This window comes from Triticum urartu, chromosome 5 (genome assembly GCF_003073215.2).
Source record: "Triticum urartu cultivar G1812 chromosome 5, Tu2.1, whole genome shotgun sequence".
In the NCBI taxonomy this organism is placed as follows: Eukaryota; Viridiplantae; Streptophyta; class Magnoliopsida; order Poales; family Poaceae; genus Triticum; species Triticum urartu.
This window is the reverse complement of record NC_053026.1, coordinates 627,255,259-627,275,476: the sequence shown is the minus strand read 5'-3', so window position 1 is coordinate 627,275,476 and position 20,218 is coordinate 627,255,259. Positions and strand designations below refer to the sequence as shown.

Below are 20,218 nucleotides of genomic sequence, written 5' to 3'. Positions count from 1 at the left end.
ACCACCACCTCCACAGGGTCGCCAGCCACCCCCGCCACCGGTGACTATTACATCCACCGGATCTGGGCCGGGATGCCTAGATTCGCCGCCAGCACGACCGAGACCACCAGACCCCACAAGCCGCAGGAGGGAGGGGGGAAGGAGCCGTCGGCGGGCCACAAGGGTGCGGGGCGAAGCGCCAGAGTAGGAGCCGACCGGGACCCGACGCCACGGGCAAGAGGAAGGCGGCCCACGACGCCATCCATCCGCACACAGGGGAGAACCGCCCCGCCGCCGCCTCGGCTACACGGCCTTTGGCCGACGGCACCCCAGCGACAGTGAGGAAGGGGGAGGCGGGACGAAGGAGGCGCTAGGGTTGCCTCTCGACGGCGCCCGCGGGAGCGCCTCGGGAGGGAGAGGGGAGGGGCACCCATCGCACAAACTCGATCAAATTTTAAGATAGTTTGATCTTTCAACAAAATTGAAAGTACACTCTTTCAAAGACGGAGGGAGTATAACTTATAAAGAGGAAAATGATTCTAAAAAATAAAATAAAAAACAATTTCCCTTCACAAAACAGCTCCCTGAGAATCGGCCGTTCGTCCCCTGGTCTCGGGTTCCCCGTCGGGGCGCCGTACCGGCGCCGTAGCTCCGTCTTGCCTGCGACTGCCCCCGCTTCCCCCGTCTCCCCTGCGACCGCGCCCACTCCTCCTTCCCCGGTTTCCCCCGCGACACCGCCGCCGCCTCTCGCGCCACCGTCTCCCCCGCCTCCCAAGTCTCTCGACCACCGCCGGACGCCGCCCCTGCTTCCCCTCCGTCAACCACGACCTCCTCACCGCCCAGCACCTCGTCTCCCTCTCGAATCGACCGAACTCGGTGAGTGCCTCCCCTCCTCTCCGTCTACTCGATTCAAAGTTGTTGCTGGAGGTTACTGCCTCCCCCTGATTCAAAGTAGTTGTTAGTTTGTTACTGCTGTTGCTTGATACTGATAGTGTTGTGTGAATGATGCCACTGATAGATGTTGGTAGTGCTTGATGTGGTGTATGCTGCCACTTCAAATGGGGAATGGCCATTTTCTTGCTGTCTATTATCTGGTGTATGCTGCCACTGCTAATCCTCATTCTGTTGCTATATATCTCTACAGTATATCATAGATGGAACAGCTGAAAAGAACTGGACGACTGTTTCTGCACACAGCCCATTTCTCAGAATCTGATTCTCTGGGCCGATAAGCTGAAAAGAACTGGCCATCAGTTTAGTTGGTGCCGTGCAGCCGCCATCAATTCCTCACCATTGGCTGGAAAAAATTAAGTAACATTTATTCAACTTGTGTGGAAAGTATTAACCGACTGTGTTAAATCCCTGTGATCTTGGAGTTACCGGCACCCGTGCGATTTGATTCGCGCCTATCCAATCCAGGCCGGCCAGGTTTCTTCCTCCTCGGGTTTGGTTCCACCCCAGCCCGGCACAGAAGTCCATCACCTGCGGGTTTGGTTCCACCCCAGCCAGACTCGAGAGCATGATTTCTTCTGCCATCCGGGTCTCTGCCCCTCTCTGCCACAGCATCCTGCTCTTCCAGGCCGCTGCCAGGGACTCCTCGGTGTGCTCCCGAGGGGGAAGGCTGGGCCTCGCCGCGGGTTTCTGCTCCGGTCCTATCGCCGCCGTGTTGACCAACGCGGCCCTGGTGGCTGATGCCTATCGCATCGGTAGGAGGAGGTACTCTCGATTCGTTAATTTTATTTGCTATGGTTAGTTTTATTCAAAGGTCTGACCAACAATTTGAATGAGTCTCAGCTACGAAGATATGTGCCATTTACTAGTAGTAAAGAATGCGGCTGCATTTGTTTTGTTTAGCACAATGCTTAGTTGATGAGCTCTTCTTAATGATTTTGGTCAAGGAGTTGCAGGAATGCACTTGAGCACAAGCAAATCGGGTTACTGTTCTGTTCTGCACAATATTTGCCCATGATGTATTTACAAGCTAGGTAGCTCCAAATAATTTTTGTAATGATAGGTTTGCTGTCTGCATTACCACCTGAACTGAAGCTGTGGGCACTTCTGTAGCATGTCAGCCTTCTATTGCTTGCTTGTATGGTGTCGTCATCGTGGCGAATGACACTCTTTGTATTCAACAGGTGTGAACTCTTTGATCTCCATCGGCAGATAGTTCCTCTTGTTGATTCATGGGGTTGGCAGAAGTCCGTTGTTGAGAGGAGGAAACCGTTGGTAGGCATAGACATGGACACAGATGAAGATCACTCGGACACCTTAATCGTGCTGCAACATCCACCGGTTTATACACTGGGCAACGGCAATAGTGAGAAGTACCTCAATTTCAATATAGAAGAATCTCCTATTGAGATTCATCGTATTGACCGTGGTGGGGAGGTGACATATCATGGTCCTGGACAGGTATTTGTTAGTTATTTTAGGTGTATTGTGGGTCTGAATGTGTACTTGCGCCCACCATTGTTTCCAGTTTAGTTTTCTGCTTCAAGGTAATTAAGTCTGAAGTAACCTAAGCTTCAAAGGAAAGTAAATAATGAACAAATAAGGTTTTCCATATCCTTTTTGGTTAGATCAACCGATGACCATTTTGAAATAAGAACAAACTTCCTGACTATCGAAATATTGAACACAAAATCTTAGTTATTCATGTTTTTTTTGTAGCTTAACACTATTATCTCACAATCAATTATTGCTTTCTTAGCTTGTTCTGTACCCGATCCTCAATTTGCGGTATCAAAAGAAGGATCTCAACTGGTACCAAAGATCACTTGAAACTGTGATCATTCGTGCCCTTCAGTCCGCATTCTCTATCAAGGCATCAACAATAGAAGGCCTCACTGGTGTTTGGGTTGGTATGTTACTATCCATTTGGATACTGCAAAATGTTTGTCATGTTGTCACATATCTTTCTTAACTTGTACACTCTATTTCCTCTCCAGGGGATCAGAAAGTTGCAGCTATTGGTGTTATGTGTGCAAGATGAATAGTATATCATGGTCTAGCGCTTAATGTCACAACTGACCTAAGCCCTTTTGAACACATTGTTCCCTGCGGCATAAAGGGCCGTGGCGTTGGGAGCATTAAGCAGATATTGCAAAAGGCTTCCAATGTTAGAGAATATAACGATGCAGAACTGATGGATATAGCTTACGAGTCGTTGATCAAAGAGTTTGCCGAGTTTTTCCAGCTCTCTCTGGAAGCCAGCCCTGATTTGTATCTTTAGCTAGAGAACATTACCAATCAACTGCAGAATGTTTTATTAGATTATCGGAACTAGACCTGCGAAGAAGTCAGAAACAAATACAAGCTGATAGCAGAGGTAAGCTTTTATTCAAAAGTGCAGTCTCCTTCAGTCTGGTAGTTGCAAAACTAGCGATCCATGTGCATGAATTCAAGCTTTTGCTTCACCTGCAAGGTCGGGCTTGGAAACCATTTTCAGCAAAAGCACATCACTTCCTTTGGTGGTAGAAGCTGACCCTTCTGCCTTCCCGTGGACACCCAGCCACGCCTTGTAGGTGCGGTGCTTCGTTTCTCGATGCCCTCATAGACGGACGCGACATGTTTTCGGCACCCCTTCCAGGTGATCTTGCCGCATTTTTTGCACTCCACCTTGTAGCATATTGTGTGTTCTCCTCCTTAAGATGATCACTGAGCCCATGTTGGCTGGACTGGCTAGGGCATCCTTTGCTCTCCATGTACTCAACATTTTTTTTTGAAAAATCACCGGGGGGGGGGGGGGGCCTTAATATATTTCTCATTTTTGTAACCCAACGTCTGTCCGATTACAAAGGTGAATTACATAAGCACGTGTAAGCGTGATAAGAAGTAGGAACGCCATGAAGAGGCGGCCTGCTTATGCGCCGGTTTCTTCATCCGGTGCGTCCAGAGCATAAGGTCATTAATGATTCGCTTGAGGGTGAAGATGCTGTGGTGGTTCTGTTGCTTGAAAGTCATGGCGTTTTTGGAGTCCCATATTTTCCATAGGATAATGAGGAGGATGGAGTGCCATATTAGCGCGTCCAGCTGGTTGGGGAGGCGGCAGTCCCAAAGGTTGTCGATGGAGTTGGGTGGCGATAGTCCAAGTCGCTGCCATATTCTCTGAGCGAGGGGGCAGTGTAGGAAGATATGCGACGTGGTCTCCCCGTCGAACCCACACCGTGGACATAGCGCGTCTGGTACGATGTGCTTGCGGATAAGGTTGCTTTTGGAGTTGAGTCTTCCACGAAACAGAAGCCATGCAAAGATTTTCACACGGTTTGGAACGCATGAAGACCAGATTGCAATGGCATGGGCGTCGACATCATTGTCGGCCATGACCAGCTGATAAGCGGCCCGTGTAGAGAAACTGAGGCCACCGTTTAGGTAGCGCTCGTCCGGTCCCAGCGATACCTGGAAATCCTGCAGGAGAGACAACAAAGAGCACAACTCGGTAGCGGCATTAGATGTTAGGCGGTCCCGTAGGATTGATTCTAGACCGTGGTTCAAAACAGCAGCCACACGAGCGAGGGGGGTGGTGGTGTGTGAGTAGAGGCAGGGGAAGAGAGTAGCGAGTGATTGTTGGTGTAGCCAAATATCTAGCCAAAAATAGGTGTTTGTTCCGGACTGTATGATGACGAAGGAGATGGAGTGTAGAGCTGGTAGTTGGTGGTTTATGGTTTGGCATAGGAAGGAGTGGCTGTTTTGTGGAGCGATGAGAGCATTTGGGTGTTGAAGGTCGATCCAATCTTGCCACGGAGTTTGGTTCGGTAGCAGAGCTTTTATGGCAAATTTCATTATTAGACAGTTATTCTGAACATGGAGATTTTTTAGACCTAGACCACCTAGCCTTTTGGGCTCACAAACATTTTTCCAGGCAACTAAGCATTGAGCACCGGTGCAAGTTTCCTCTGCGGCCCAGAAGAAAGCGCGGCGAATGGAGTCTAGGGTTTTCAACACACTTTTTGGGATGAGAAAGACTGACATAAAATAGACGAAGATGGAGTCAAGGACAGCAGACAGAAGGATGAGCCGGTCGCCCTTGGATAGGATTTTTGCTCGCCAACCTGACAAGAATTTTCGGCATCGTTCGATAATGGGTAAAAAGGCGTTTGGGGGTAGATGGGTCGGTGCCAGGGAGGCCTAGGTAGATTTGTGGAAAGGTCGAGGTTGTGCATTGCAAGGTGGTAGCAATGGAGTCTGCCACAGAAGGGCAAACATGCATAGGTACGAAAGTAGTTTTTGTGTAGTTTATCGTGAGGCCTGTAGCGATCGCAAAATTTTGGAGAATGTGTTTTAGCTGCATGGCGGCGTTATTGGACGCCTTGGCGATTATGAGGGTGTCATCGTCATATTGTAGAACGGTCGGTGGCAGGTGTGTGAACAGTGGGTGTGTTAGGTGCCGAGCGTCGCAGTGTTGTGTGATCATTTGTTGAAGGAGGTCAGCAACGATGATGAAAAGGTAGGGTGATATGGGGTCTCCTTGTCTGAGTTCGTTCTTGCAGTTTATCCAGTTTCCTGGGAGCCCGTTCAGCATGACGGCCGTTTTTCCTGTTGAGAGGATATCCTGGATCCAGGCCGTGAATTTTGGCGGGAAGCCGCGGCAGTGGAGGATGGCGTGGAGAGATTCCCAGGAGAGAGTGTCGAAGGCTTTTGAGAAGTCTAGTTTTATGACCATGGTTGGGGCTTTTCGATTATGGCAGGAGCCGATGAGGTCCGTAGCATAGATAAAGTTTTCCGCGATGCAACGGTCTAAGATAAAGCCAGTCTGGTTTCCGTGAACAAGCAGTAGGATCAGCGGTTTAATCTGTTGGTGAGGATCTTGGCGGCGGCTTTGACGGGACAGTCTTGAAGAGAGATCGGGCGGTAGGATCCTGGAGTATTTGCCTCTTCTATTTTTGGCAGCAGAATTAGGTGGGCGCGGTTTAAGCATTCAGTTTGTGCAGAGAGGTTTTGGAAAGCTGTCATAAATGAGAAGATGTGGTTTTTTACGAGATTCCAGTATTTTTGATAGAAGAGGGGGCCAAAACCATCCGGTCCGGAGCTAGCTAGGGGGTTCATTTGCATGAAGGCATCTTTTATTTCATCATGAGAAAAGGTAGATTCTAGATTGAGTAGTTGGGGCAGCGGTTGGGGGTAGAATTGTTGTGGCTGGAAGGCTCAGAATGTAGGCGGTGCGCAGCCTATGATGGATGTGAAGTGTTGCTGAAGAATGACAGCTTTTTGGTCGTGGGAATGGAACTCCGTCCCATTTTGTAGGAGGGAAGTTATGGTGTTCTTTCGCAGTCTCTGGGAGGCGGCGGCGTGGAAATACTGAGAGTTCTCCTCACCGTGAATAGCAGCGCGCACTTTCCCCCGTTGCTTCCAAAAAGCCATTTTTTCCGAAATAGCTAAGTGTAGAGCATTTGAGACAACAAGTCTTAATCTGTGTTCGGCTCGAGAGAGTGGTCGGGCTTCTTCTTTTAGGTCGAGGAGGTTTATGACTTGTTTTGCTGCTGCTTCGCGGAGGTGGGCTGGTGATCTTTTGGATGCCCACTGTTTGAGAGAGGAACGTGTTGTTTTGAGGGCTTTTGACAAGGCGGCTGCTGAGTTTATTCGTTGGGCTGATTGGCGGTTAGCGGCCCAGCATTTCTGCACGATGTTATGGCATTCTACGGAGAGAGTCCATGCAGACTCGAATCTAAAGTGGCGTGGTTTTGGTACACCTGTCTGGATGCGTAGGATTAGGGGTACGTGATCTGATGTGATGCGTGGCAGTGAGGACAGTGTTGTGTTAGGGAAGTAATTATTCCATGACAGATTAAAGAACGCCCGGTCGAGTCATTCTAAGGTTGGCAAAGAGCGTTTGTTAGACCAAGTGAAGCGTCGGTCGAGCAGTGGGAGTTCGAGTAGGGCTAGCTCATTGATCATGCTGTTAAAAGCATCTGCTTCTCGTTGGTGAAAGTTGTGGTTATTTTTTTCGTGCGAAAAACGTACAAGGTTGAAGTCTCCTACTATTAACCAGGGCGTGTGGTCGTCTTGTTTTATCGTTCTGAGCTCATCGAGAAAAGCTTGTTTGAGGTTGCGACTTGCGGGAGCATAGACGTTTGTGATGATAAAGGGTTGTGGGTGCGCAAGGGACGTGAGTTTGATCGATGTAGTAAAGTTGTTGTGCGTGTGGGAGAGCACTGAGAAGTAGTTTGAGTTGAAAGCCGAGATTGTTCCCCCAGCCGAGCCATCGGCCGGTAAAAACACATGTTGGTGTAGAGAGTGAGGTAGGAAGGATCGTAATTTTTGTTCAGTAATGTCATTTAGTTTTAAGTTCTGAGAGGATGTCAGCGCATTTTGACACATCACCAAGACCTCGTACATTCCATGAACAGATAGATAGGGTGGTGTTACTCATACAGATAGGAGTACACCAGACACTTAGACGAGAGCAAACTACTGATATGAAATGCTAGGGAACAATAAACTAAGGGGTAGTTGAGGCAGACACAAGGTTTGCCCTGTGCACATAAGCTAGGGGATAAGTAGACCCGATCGGTCGATTCGCGGTAGGGACAACAAGTCACCGCTAGGCCGCCACTTGGGCGTGCGTGGGATAGTTGGAGCATCATGGCAGAGTGTCAGCACCGCCGTCGTCGCTGCTGTGATCAGCATGAGCGATGGAAGCAACAGCATCGCCGTCAGCCCCGCACAGAGCAGCAATCTCCGCAAGGGCTGCGGCAGAAGCAGGCGGGGCTTCAGGAACATCGAGCTGGGTGTTGTGGATGGCGTCCTTGAGAGCCTTTGCGACGTCGGAGGCAGTGAGGCGCGCGGCTTTTGCCCTGATAGCCCTAGTAGTCATATCAGTGAAGACAGAGGGCTCTTTGGCGGCCAGGCGGGAGCTGCGGTGAAGGCTTTTTGTCTTGTCCGCCGAGTGTTTGGGGCAGTGCCGCAGCTTGCGAAGCACGGACTCATGTGTGGCAGAATCTGTAGGGTCCAATGCTACGGTGGTCATTGATATGGTATGAGAGATTTGCAGATTTTTTGCTGAAGGGGGACAAGGCGTAGCGATAAGTGTACCAGGGGATTCGGTTCCAGCCGAGAAAGTGAAGGCTGCTGCATCGCTGTCGAAGTTGGACGAGGTGGAGCTGTCATACTGGCAGAGCGCTGACGGCAGCTGCAGGGCGGACGGAGGAGGAGGGGCGTCGAGGACGCCGTTGACACCGTCGGCCGCGAGCGGGGGCGCTGGCAGGAGTACACCCCCGACATCCGCAGCGAGGCGTGGGGTGGGGCGCATGATGGTAGCAGTCGAAGATGATGAGTCGGCGGCAGGGCACGCCAAGGGAGGCGAGGCACGCTGGGACAGGGGGGCGGAGTCGCCGTCCGATGAGATGTGGAGGACGGGGAACTCCCTCCCCCCCCCGCAGGCCCCTCGTCCCCAGAGGAGACGAGCAGGGGCATGTCGACGGAGCCGCCGATGTTGTTGGGGGGAGGTGGAGTGGTTGCGAGGACAGGGGACGGCGGCGGGCCGCGAGGCAACTCGTCAGCAAAGCCCCCGGGGGCGTGGCGTGTGTAGTTGCCGCGGTTGGGGAAGTGGTCGTCCGCGTCCGAGTCCGAGTCGGAGTCGGAGGAGAACGGTGATGGGTCAACAGGCCCCATCGGGTCGAGGATCGTGGCGAGCTTGGTGATCTTGACGATTTTGATGTCGTTGGAGGGAGGGATCTGGATTGGCAGGGAGTCCGGAAGGTGTTTGCGTCGATCGACCATGACGAGGGCGCGGACTGCTGTGAAGTCACGGCCCTTGAGGCAGTAGTGGTCGACGGAGCAAACGTCGCCGAGGCGGCTAAGAGCCCACCGGATCCCAGCGTCATGCCAGAGCTCGTGCGGGAATTCCGCAGCCAAGTTTGTATAAGTTGTTGTAATTTTGCAGCTTGTAAAATAAAACTAGTAAACACCACGTGGGAGGAGAGGAACTCTGAACGTTCTTGTCATGTCTCTTGCTAGTTGCCACAATCGTCACTCGGTTCATTTTGCTTACGAAAGTGAATAGGTGACGAGCACCTTCCTCTCTGTATAGACAGTTGGATACTTGATGTCACAAAAAAAGGACAGTTGGATACTAGATGTTACAGAACAAACCTAGATGAAAGTAAAAAATGAAACTCTAGATTGGATACGAGAGAGACAATTGTTATGTATCTGGTACCTTCTGAACACTTGCCTTCTGAACTGAGCAAAACTCATGTCGCCTACCCGATGCAAAAATGTACTACCTCTGTACACTAATATAGAACGTTTTTGCAGTTTAACTTGTACCGACGTCTTACATTAGTTTAGAGAGGGAGTAGATTTCAACAATAACTCCGGAGCCGATAGAGTTGCATATGTTCAGCGATCTTGGAGTTAGCTTGGTTCCTGGAATATTTTGATCCGTTCCTCATGGCGGATCAGACGGCAACGGATGGAGACCAGGATTCAGAACCCAGAGCGACTAACCAAACCAGCCACCCTGCACAGTGTCAGACAGAAGTATTAACCAACCACGCCGCACAGCGTCAGACAAAAAGATCAACCAACCAGCCAGATGCTGCGCGACCACCATCATCATTAAACTATGCCCCTCTAACAAACCACGCACAAATGGTCCATAAGATTAGATGCGTGGGATCTTTTATATATTGTGGAGTAGGAGTAGATCATATCATTTGTCTAGATCATCGGACGCGCAGTAGCCGAGTGAGCTTAATCAAATGGGATTTGGTGATCAGCTCACCCATGTGGTTAGCTTATTATCTGGTCTTCTTTTTAAGATTTATCGCCTGGAGCATCCGTGGTTGGCATTCCGACTTATCTAAGCGGGGGCGTGCGGAGCGTTTTGGTTGGCATGCAGATCTAGCAGACATGTTTTGGTCAGACTGCAGTGTGACAGCCTGCTGCCTGTCAGGTGAGCTAACTTGCTGCGATAAGCGACTGTTTAATGCCGCACTGGTCCACTAGGAAGACAGTAAGATGGGTGTCAGTGTAATACACTGTCCACTCAGGAGCAAGAGATTCAATTACGATCTACTCAACTGCATCCGAAGCTCTGACGGTCTGAGCTCAACTCCATTAAGCCGGGTGCAGAACAGGTTATGTTGCAAGTTGCAACGAGATGCATGCTGCAACTAGCAGGTAAACAACATAGTACATGGTCAGAGCTCAGAAGATGATCCAAGTGGGCCTGCTAAACTGTAGCGCAATGTAATTAATACGCGTTTGAGCGTCAACTAATTCCAAACGCAGGGAGTACTCTCCTAATCTGCAATGCACGCTACTACGGCGGATGCCAACCTCCTTTCAGTCAGTGAGTGACGGGAGAACAAGAGCTCTGTGTCCAATAATAGTTTATTATACTCCACGAAAAACGAGTTCAGTTGGTGGAGGGGAACTTTTGGTTCCTGGGTACATATGTACCCTATATGCAATTTTTTTTAGTAATTCAATAAAAAGTCAAAAATTTCTAAAAATATTTTTGATAAAAACTTGACCTTCCATTGTACTAGTGAGAAAACTGACAAAAACATAAAATTCCTTTTTGACTTCTTTTCAAAAAAGACAAATTTCCGGTCAAAATAGCGTGAATAGTGATCTATAGTAGCAAATAAATTTTGTCTTTTTCACTGTGAAGTCAACATAGTTTTCTTTTTTCTGAAAATGTGTATACTAGCGCGCAAGTAAGTCAATTTTATTCTAAAAATAGTTTCTTAACTATTTTGACTTTTTGTTTAACTATTAAAAATAAATCCCCATATAGGGTACATATGTACCCAGGAACCATTGGGTATTTCCCTTCAGTTGGTGGCTTTCCACCAAACCCATACAATTAACTCCCCAAATTCAGGACCAGTTGCTTATTATCAGTCACGCTACACACCATCAATCCACCCATCAACCAATCCAATGCAACCGTATCTATTTCTAATCACGCATCCTTTTGCCTTCGGCTTCACTTCTTCTCCGGCTCCGGTCAGTTCATGTCGAGCATTCCCTGGTGGAAGGCGGCGACGCGGTTGGGCGTCACGCACTGGGTGATGAGCCGCGCCCCTGGCTTGTGCGCCCACGGCTTCACCAAGATGCACGTCGTGATGTAGTCCAGGTTCATCAGGGGCACGACGTGCGCCGGCGGCCCCCAGCCGTAGTCCACCTCCGCGAACCCGAGCCGCGTCCAGTCCGACACCAGCAGCATCCGGTAGTCCGACGTGATCTGATACGGGTCCTCGCCGTCGTCGGCGCCGGCCTCCCCGGTCGCCCACCGCGCGAACTCCGACGGCATCCGCCTCTTGCCATCCTTGATGATCTTCACCACTTCCGGGATCGAGGAGCCGGACACCTTGCCTGCGGGCGCGGAGACGAGCATGATGTAGTAGCAGTTGCCGTAGAACCCGGCGCCGGCGCGTGGGAGCGTGGCGTGCAGGAGCGGCCGGGCGTTCATGGCGAAGCAGAGGTGCACGGTGGACTCCGGCTCGAACCCCGCCGCGCGGGTGTGGCTCTGCCACGCCTTGGTCACCAGCACCTCGAACGCCGAACACCAGGAGCCGGCGTGCTCCGTGTTGTACTGGGACTTGAAATGACCGATGTAGTCCGCGGAGATGTCCATGGCGAGGTACTCAAGACTCTTGGCGCCCGCGGGGCTCGGCAGGCTGCCGACGACAGCGTCGGCCGGGTCGGGGATGGCCTCACGGCCCCACTGCGGCTCCACCGCCAGGCCTTCCAGTCTCTGGCCGCGGGCGAGCTCGCCGACGGCGGCCATGAACTGCGCGGCGTCGGGGCTGTCGGAGACGGCGTGGCTGAAGCGGAAGCCGACGACGAAGCCGCCGCAGGCGAATGTGGTCACCTGGACGAGCAGGACGAGCTTGCGCACGTCCTCCTCCTGGGCAGGCGTGGGCGGGAGCAGCTCGTCCTTGGCTATCATCATCGGGTGCTCCAGGTACTCCACGTCCTCCAGGGCGCAACCAGCCACGGCCTCCGTGAACCAGACGCCGCTGCCATCGCCGCCGCAGTCGACCTGCAGTAGCCCACCTTCCTCCGTGAACCCCAGGCGTCCCGCGAGAGGGTAGTAATTCACCAGGGCCTGCGCCAGAGCCCGCTCGATGGTGCTCGCCGGGCTGCCGGAGACGTCCCGATCAAGAGTCGGCTTGAAGACGTGCAACGACTCGATGAGCGCCATCTGGGTAGGGTACCGGTCGAGCCAGGACAGGCGGAGCGGGCCAACCGGCGTGGGCTCGGCCGGTGCCACCAGGCGCTGCGCCAGCCGCTCGACGGACTTGTTCACCGCCGCCATTGCAACAAAGCCGCAAGAACTGAATGGAGCTGGCGGGAGAGAGAGAGAAGTGATCGGTGGGCTTGGATGTTGGGCAGTTAGCTGACCGCTACTGCTCCTTGCTTGGATTTGGTGTGTGGTTGGTTGCTTGACTTGCCATTGAAGGGGAAGCGCATGGTATTTATAGGGCGTGTTGCGTAGGTTCTTGGTGGTGACGAGGATGAGAGTCGGATGGAAGCGGACCCAGGCCTGTGCGGTTGCTCTGCTCTGCGTCGAGCCGTCGGGGTCAAAAGGTGGTGGAGCGGCGCTTTCATAGCTCTATCCAGTTGGCAGTTGCAACCAAGCGCTGAATTCGACTACACAGGCACAACAGCTGATCTTACTAATAAGGGACAAGCTATATGTCACTCGTCTGAAAATAATAACATAGGTCAGTCAATTTTTTCAGCCGTCCGATGCGAAATCAAGGGCCCGATCTCCTTCTTTTACCTCCTGTTGTTCCTATTCTTCCTTCTAACCACCCCGCCGCCGCCGGTCTAGCCGCCTGCTTCCACCGCGTGTGGCGCTCCCGCGACCGCGTTGTCACACCGTCCTCCCCTAAATCAGCCCACTGTCGGTCTTGCCGCCGCCCCCGGCCATCTCCTCTAAGCCTGGCGACCACCCAAAAAATTCCCGGCAAAGTAGCACCTTACCTGCCACCCTAAGATGGATAGTGGGGGTGCTTCTTCGGCAAACCTGCACCCGCAACCGTAAGAGAGATAGTGGGGTTGTTCTTTGCAGACACCAGCGGTGATATCTTCGACGCTTCCTTCTTCCTTCTCAAAATCGACTGATCCGCTCAGGTGCGGACAAGAACAATAGCAACATCAACTGGTCTAGGGTGGCCATGTTCAACTGCGCTATTGCCACCATGGCACTCCGGGAAGTGGCCAGATCGGGGGCAAGATTCACCTGGATGAACAAGCAGCTCGCCCCGGTGCGATCAGTGCTGGATCGGGTGTTCATTTCGCCCGATTGGGAAATGTTACATCCCCTGTGCTCGTTGTTAGCGGAGACCAGAATTGGCTCGGACCATGTGCCCCTTGTTCTGTCCTCCGGGGAAGACAAGATACCGCAGAGCTCTCATTTCTTTTTCGAGACGGACTGGTTTGAGAACCCAGAGTTCGATTTTGTTTTCAGGGCGAAATGGATGCAATGTGTGACCTAGGCGGGGCCTCAACGGGGGTCCATGGAGTTCTGGAACGCAGTTGCGGGCCGCCTTCGTGCCAGCCTTAAGGGCTGGGGTTCCAACCAAAGCTGTCAAGATAAGATGCTCAGGGCGAGTATTGTCATAGAGATAGCGAAACTTGACGAACAGGCGGATGCTCGGGCCTTCTCTAAGCAAGAGTGGGCTCACCGATATGCTCTGGAGGAACAGGTCTAGGCCTTGCTTCGTGCCGAAGAGGAATACTGGCAGTGCCGCGGTGGCCTAAAGTGGACACTTAAGGGTGAAGCCAATACCAAATACTTCCACGCTTACGCCAACGGGATATGGCGAAAGTGCGCGATTCTTCGGCTGCAGTCTCAACAGGGGTTACTGCTAGCCCAGGTGTCATGGGTTTGTCACGGCAGATGTCCTCATGAAAGGACTTAGTTGTGGAGCCATCGCAACTGGTTAGCTTAAAGGGGTTAAACCGGACAAGGGGACGCGGGGAGTTTATACTAGTTCGGCCCCCTTCGATGAAGGTAAAAGCCTATGTCTAGTTGTGATTGGTATTGCTAGGGTTTCGATGACCAGGAAGCGAATCCGCTTTGACTGGCTCTCGAGTTGTTGTCTATTGTCCCTAAACCACTGCCGGGTCGTCCCTTTATATACATAGGTATACATAGGTTGACGCCCGCCGGTTTACAGAGTCCCGAAGCCGGATCATAGATGTGTTCGGTTTGGTCTCTACACTTCCTATCTTACAATGCAAGTTACATAATTAAGTCGGTTTACATCTACAGGCCTTAACTCGCCTCTGGGCCTTGGGCCTTCATAAAGCGCCATCATTCTTACATCTTCATGGGCTTCTAATCTTCATAAAGCTAACCGGCTACTCCTGGCCGGTTTACGTCTAGTAGTAATATCCCCAACATTAGGCCCCAGATTGGTTTGAACTTGTTCATGTCAATCTTCAATACTTAGAAAAAACTCCTCCTTTGCCTCTTCACCTTGATTTTGTAAAACGCCGTGACGTCATACTCCAGGATCATGATAAACCGCCCTGACGTCATCTATCCGTTGAAGCTGAGGATTACCTTCATTAATGCATATCCAGTCATCGAGGCGACACCATTATTAACTATCCATTTTGAGCTCCTCGATTCCCGCACTTGTCGCTTTATCGCTTCGCCTAATAAATAGGGCCACGGGTCCTTATCATTTTTTCCCTTCGTCTCCCTCGCTTCTTCTTCCTCCCCGCGACACCTCTGCCCCTGAGCGCCACCGCCGTCACTGAGCTTCTCCTCTGCTTCGACAAAGGCCGCTGCATCAACCTGACTATTACCAGAGAACTGCGGTGTTCCTCCGTTGCTTCAACAGTCATTGTAAGTCCTTTTCTTTCCCCCCTTGTAGATCTGTCTAGGGTTTCCTTGTTCTTCGCAGTTCATTAAAGTTCATCGGAGTTCCGGTGCTGTTCTTTCCTGTTCCTCCTTAGTCTATAGATAGAAAATCTCAATGTTGATATATTCCGCGTAATGGTTTATTTTCCGCTACCACCACAAACTTTCTGCACGCGAAAAACTGATCTGAACTTTTACAACCTGCTTTGGGTCCTACACTTTTTAGGTCAAAATATTTTTGCCTTTCTGTCTTCGGTAGATCCAAAATTCCCATGTGATCCTGTGAAACTTGTTTTTCCTTACTTAGCCCTTTTCGCCTTAGATCTGTATCCTCTGTACCATGTAGGCGGTTTACCCTTGTAAAAAAACAATCTATCTCATACCATTAGTCCCCTAGTAAACCGGCAAACCTCCTTTACATTGATTGTAATAGTTCGGTTTAACAACACATTTATGCCCTTGATATGACCTTGTCATTCATTATTGTATTAGTCCTCGGTTTACACAATTTGACATATCTGTATATCTTTATTCCTATTGCATCTTGCGTGTCATCATGAATGATTTGTAAACCGGCATTTCCTTTCCAGCTTTTCGTTGCACAATGGCTAAACAGTTTGCCGCTTGCAACTGGGCTCGTTCCCGGGTCACCGAGGAACAGTTGAACGGAATGGTCAGTATCGACACTTTGCCTAAGAAAACTGAAATTCAATGGCGAGCTCCAGGAACAGAAAATTCTCCAACCCCAAGGCAGGGTGAGGTTGTGGTCTTTGTCGACCACATAGGCCGTGGATTCAAACTACCAGGGTCAAAGTTTTACCGAGATGTGCTTGCCAATTTCCAACTCCATCCTCAAGATATCGGACCCAACTCTGTGTCCAATCTATGCAACTTCCAAGTCTTCTGTGAAGTATACTTACAAGAAGAACCAACCGCTGAGCTGTTCCGGAACTTTTTCCATCTGAACCGTCGTACAGAGTTTGTAAATGGTCCCAACACTGAACTCGGCGGTGTCTCTATTCAAAAGCGGAAGGAAGTTGAATTCCCTCATGCCAAACTGCACAGTCACCCTAAGGAATGGAACCAGACTTGGTTCTACTTTAGAGATACCTCTCCTGAAGATGTGAATCCTCTTCCAGGCTACCGTGATCACCGGCTTTCCAACACTCATCCAATGCCGCAACGTTTGAGTTCCGCAGAACGGGCCAAATATGCCCCTCAACTCGCCAAGCTTCGGGCCTTTATGGCCAACGGTTTAATAGGCGTTGATTTTGTGCGTTGCTGGATATCTTGGAGCGTTTTGCCACTAAGCCGCCGCCCCGGTTTAATGTGTAAGTATACTGGTGAAGTTGAAGACCCCCAACGCCACATCAACATTCAGGTAACCGATGAAGAGGTCACTGAAAGCGTCAAGAAAATTTTGAATGAAACGGAACCAGTTTGTCGCCAAACCGGCTTGAACCCCTTCTACACTCAGAATAAACCGCCTGCTGTAAACACTATGCTTCCTTTTTATCTTGATATCTTTAAATTGTTCAACTTGTAAACTTTCTTCTGTTCGTGTACAAACAGGGTGATGATCCCTTCTGGAAGCAGAAATCCGCAGATAAAGCGGCCAAGCCATCCCGTCCCAAAACCAGAGCCGTCAAGCGTACCTCAAAGCGGAAAACGGCTGACCGGATCAGCATGGAACTTGATGAAGATGCAGATGATCTGGAAGTTGAGGTAGATCTTGACTCACTTGGCTCCCTTTTCATGCACCTCATTAACAATGATCTTTATCAGGAGGACGTAGAAGGGAACCAGGCTAATGATGTAGAGGTAATTCCCCTTTCTTCCGGTTCAGACTCTATGCCAACACAAAAAACCCGTCAAGCAGTCCGGAAAGTAAGCTTTTCTCATCCTCTTCCTTACTTGGATCCAACATTTATTTTGAAGACGCAGCAGCATGAAGCTCGCCGGGCAACCCGGCACAGTGGCCAACAAGTTACTTCGGCTGGTTTACCTGATACCCCGGTTCGGAAGCGCCGGTCTGAAGTCTCTCCCACTTCTGAAAATTCTTATCCCAAGACAGGTTATTTCAGACAACCTCTTAATCCGTCCGATTCAAATTATCAGGTGACACCTCCCTCATCTTCTGGCGAGTCAACAGCAACCCAACTCCCTTCTCTTAAAACTGTAGCTGGGTAAGCATTCAAACCCTTTCTTCCAATGCATTGCAAATCTTGAATAAGATGCTAAACCTCTTTTAATTTTGTTTACAGAGCCAAAGCCAGACCCAGCAAGAAAGCTCGGGTCAACAATCCGTCAGAAGACCAGGTGGTTTTTGAAGAAGATCAAATAGGTGAACCGGACCAAACTTGTGAACCGAAGGGTCCTCATCCTGAAGCTACCTTTGATGATCCGCCCCTTCAAGACCAGAATATTGGTGAACAACCAGAAGCTGATCCTGCGGTGCCCGACACTGAACCGGCGGCTCCAAACCGGGCTAGTCCGGTGAAAGGCACTGATACTACTGAAGGCCAAGGAGATGATGTTATCATTACTGGCATGGGCCACAGCTCTCCTGGCCATCGTGTAATATTAGCTCAACACAGTGCCAAAGAGGAACGTGCTGCCAGGGAAAAGGGTAAATGGAGCACTGAGTTATCAAGTTATGCTCATCTTAGTGCTGAAGAACTTCAGTCCGGTTTCTTAAACCGTCTGCACTCAAACCGTGACTATGAAGCCGGTTTGGTGAACTTGATGAAGGAACGCTATGAGGTATTTTCATCTGCCTTTACTTCTTGATTCCAAAGTTGAAATGCTAGTCCAAGTAGCCCCAAGGGCCGTTTTATGATTTTAATCTTAAACCGGGTCTTTATAACACTTTAATCCTCTCGTACTGACCCTCAAAATGTCAGATCCTTAGTGAAAACCAAAACCGACACTTTACCAATGTAATTATATAGCCTTCCTCAGTGTAGCCCCCAAAGGCCGGTCTAGCTTTGTGAGGTAATCCAGGTCTTTAATCCATGCGTCCGTTTTGAGCAAATGTGCATTAGCCCCCAAGTGTCAAGGATAATCCTTACATTGTTCTGGAGACTTATAAAAGATGTAGTGAATCAGAGCAAATAGGCATTAGCCCCCAAGTACAAAGTGCATAACTTGTTATACGCTTTGTAATTAGAAAATACATATCCTGTTGTTGACATATCTTCATTGTTACAGGCCGAGCTAAGCAATAGAGATGCTCGAACGGCTGATTTGCAAGAGAACGTGAAGTCCCAACAAGCAGAAGCTGCGAAAGCCAAAGAGGAGCTGACTAAAGCCCTGACAGCGATGGAAAAGCTAAAAGAGTCTTTTAACAAGGAACGCGCTGACTGGGAAACCGAGAAGGCCGGTTTAACCAAAAGAGCCGAGGATGCCGAAGCAGCCCTGAAGCCAGTTGTAGATGAACTAACTGGTTTGAAGCGGCAAATCAACGCCATGACATCCGCCATTTTTGGTAAGTATCTCCTTATGCAGCTTGTCCAATTTATGAGATCTTATTATTTATCGGTTTGCTGATTTTAAACCGTGACAGGCACTCGTATTGCTCATCTGGGCACGGATATGCGGATGAAGCTTAAAGCGGCTTATACCTTGATTGAACAGCTGTACTCTGGATCCCAGCATGCTATTTGCACTGCGGCTTATAACAAACCGGCGCCATCACTGATAAAGGAAACTCTGGACAAGCTAGCCATGTTACCAGCCCGGATTACTGAACTGAAGAAGTCAGCCGCAAGAGCAGGAGCGCTGACCGCACTAATCCGGGCCAAAGCATGGATTCCAGATCTTGAAGCGGATGACATCATTAAAGGATATCCAGGTGTGAAGGAGGACGGTTCAAACTTCGACAATGATGATCTCCGAAGGCTAACAATAGAGATGCGGCCAATAGCCAGCAAACTGGCAGAAGATACAGACTTATCTCATTTCCAGCCGGCTTACGACCTTGAAGGGAAAAGACAGCCTGCCGAAATCCATTAAGTCGAAGAACTTGTGCCTACAATCCGTAAGCATACTTATGCTCCTGATATTAACCCCTCCAGCCTTATCCATGAAGAGGTCGTGTTTCAAGCTTTAACCGGAATCGATTGGTCGACGGTTGATTTCCAGCGTCTGGGGAGGGATGAAGAAGAAGTGATTGCACCAAATGACCCTCAACCATCAAACCGTCCAGACGAAGCATCTTAAACCGGCAGCCGGTTTACTAGCTATTGTGTGCCAATGCTGAAAAACAATTACTCAATTGGAGCCGTTTTGAAGCTTCGTGTAATAGGATAGCAAAAACTCCTTTATCTGTCATGCCATCGAGCATGTGTTGTGGTGCTTTGATATTCTGAAAACTTGCTCCACTTTTTGGGATCTATTTATGCATAGCCCATGACGATTTGTGTTTCTGTATACAAGAACTTGAAAGTGTCCTAGTGGTTTACCACTGGACGGGTCATAATGCCCAAACATAGACAATACTTGGATGGATAATCAAAGTATAATAATATCTGCAACATATCTCATTGGCTGTCCAACTACTTGTATGATAAAGGTGCAAACACCAATCCAGAGCATTTGATAACTCCGTCCTTAATTTGTCGGATTATGATCATAAACCGTACTGGGATGTAATAAACACCGGGTTTTCCTTATAACACTGACGACTTGTTAGTCAAAACCAGACCGGGTTAATGAACGCCGGATTATACCTGATCATGTACTGACAACTTGTAGTTGAAAGCCAAGCCGGGTTAAGGACGTCGGCCTATCAGAAGATATTATGAACCTCAACAAAGGCGAAAAACGTAGCAAATAGAACTCAAAAAGAACATGCGAGGCTTTTACGAGCTGCCAGGCTCCAAATCGAGGCTTTTCATGGGCTGCCAGGCCGCTGAGTTAAACCATTTAACAAAGCCTTTTAAGATGGGCCTCCCATTAACCAATCATCGTTTTAACTTTGACAAGTTCATGGTCTGTATAAGATTGACTTGTCAAACATTTGGCGGGTCATACCAGGATTATCTGGACAGGAGTGGCTTACTTAATGAAGACAGGTTAACCCGGGATTTTAGGTGAATACACCAGGCTTCCAAGCCGTGGCTTGATAGCCAACTACAAGGGTCCTTTTAAACTCTTTGTTGCTTTGCAAAAAAGAGCCCCCAAGTAACTTTTTGAGCTGTGCTCAGTGGGTACCCATGTTTGAGCTTATGCTTTTTGCAACACTCTCTTTGGCCCCGAAGTAAATTCATGTTGACTTTATGCCAATCAAGAGGTGTAGCCACGGTTGAGATATGACCAAGCCCCCTAGTGATATCCCTTTGTGGTTTCAAACCGATCAAGAGGTGTAGCTACAGTTCAGATATGACCAAGCCCCCTAGTGATTTT

General features: G+C 49.8%; 2 protein-coding genes and 1 pseudogene across 2 annotated transcripts; 2 read left to right on the top strand and 1 right to left on the bottom strand.

The window, feature by feature from the left end:
• The first annotated feature begins 554 nt into the window (after positions 1–554).
• On the top strand, positions 555–3,698 carry LOC125511382 (annotated as a pseudogene).
• A 6,954-nt stretch (positions 3,699–10,652) lies between these two features.
• LOC125511380 (acyl transferase 7-like) lies at positions 10,653–12,539 on the bottom strand. Its single transcript, XM_048676735.1, has one exon. The coding sequence runs from the start codon at positions 12,248–12,250 to the stop codon at positions 10,937–10,939; it is 1,314 nt and encodes a 437-aa protein (XP_048532692.1). The 5' UTR covers positions 12,251–12,539; the 3' UTR covers positions 10,653–10,936.
• A 4,214-nt stretch (positions 12,540–16,753) lies between these two features.
• LOC125511381 lies at positions 16,754–19,361 on the top strand. Its single transcript, XM_048676736.1, has 4 exons — positions 16,754–16,998; positions 17,077–17,575; positions 18,023–18,299; positions 18,378–19,361. The coding sequence occupies exons 2-4, from the start codon at positions 17,363–17,365 to the stop codon at positions 18,824–18,826; spliced, it is 939 nt and encodes a 312-aa protein (XP_048532693.1). The 5' UTR covers positions 16,754–16,998; positions 17,077–17,362; the 3' UTR covers positions 18,827–19,361.
• The last annotated feature ends 857 nt before the right edge of the window (positions 19,362–20,218 follow it).

What these genes read in the sequence shown, in the direction of transcription:
- LOC125511380 (XM_048676735.1), bottom strand. Translation starts at nt 12,250, where the DNA reads ATGGCGGCGGTGAACAAGTCCGTCGAGCGGCTGGCGCAGCGCCTGGTG.
- LOC125511381 (XM_048676736.1), top strand. Translation starts at nt 17,363, where the DNA reads ATGGGCCACAGCTCTCCTGGCCATCGTGTAATATTAGCTCAACACAGT. An exon ending in TGATGAAGGAACGCTATGAG is followed by an intron (nt 17,576 to 18,022) that starts GTATTTTCATCT and finishes TCATTGTTACAG; the next exon opens with GCCGAGCTAAGCAATAGAGA. An exon ending in CATGACATCCGCCATTTTTG is followed by an intron (nt 18,300 to 18,377) that starts GTAAGTATCTCC and finishes AAACCGTGACAG; the next exon opens with GCACTCGTATTGCTCATCTG.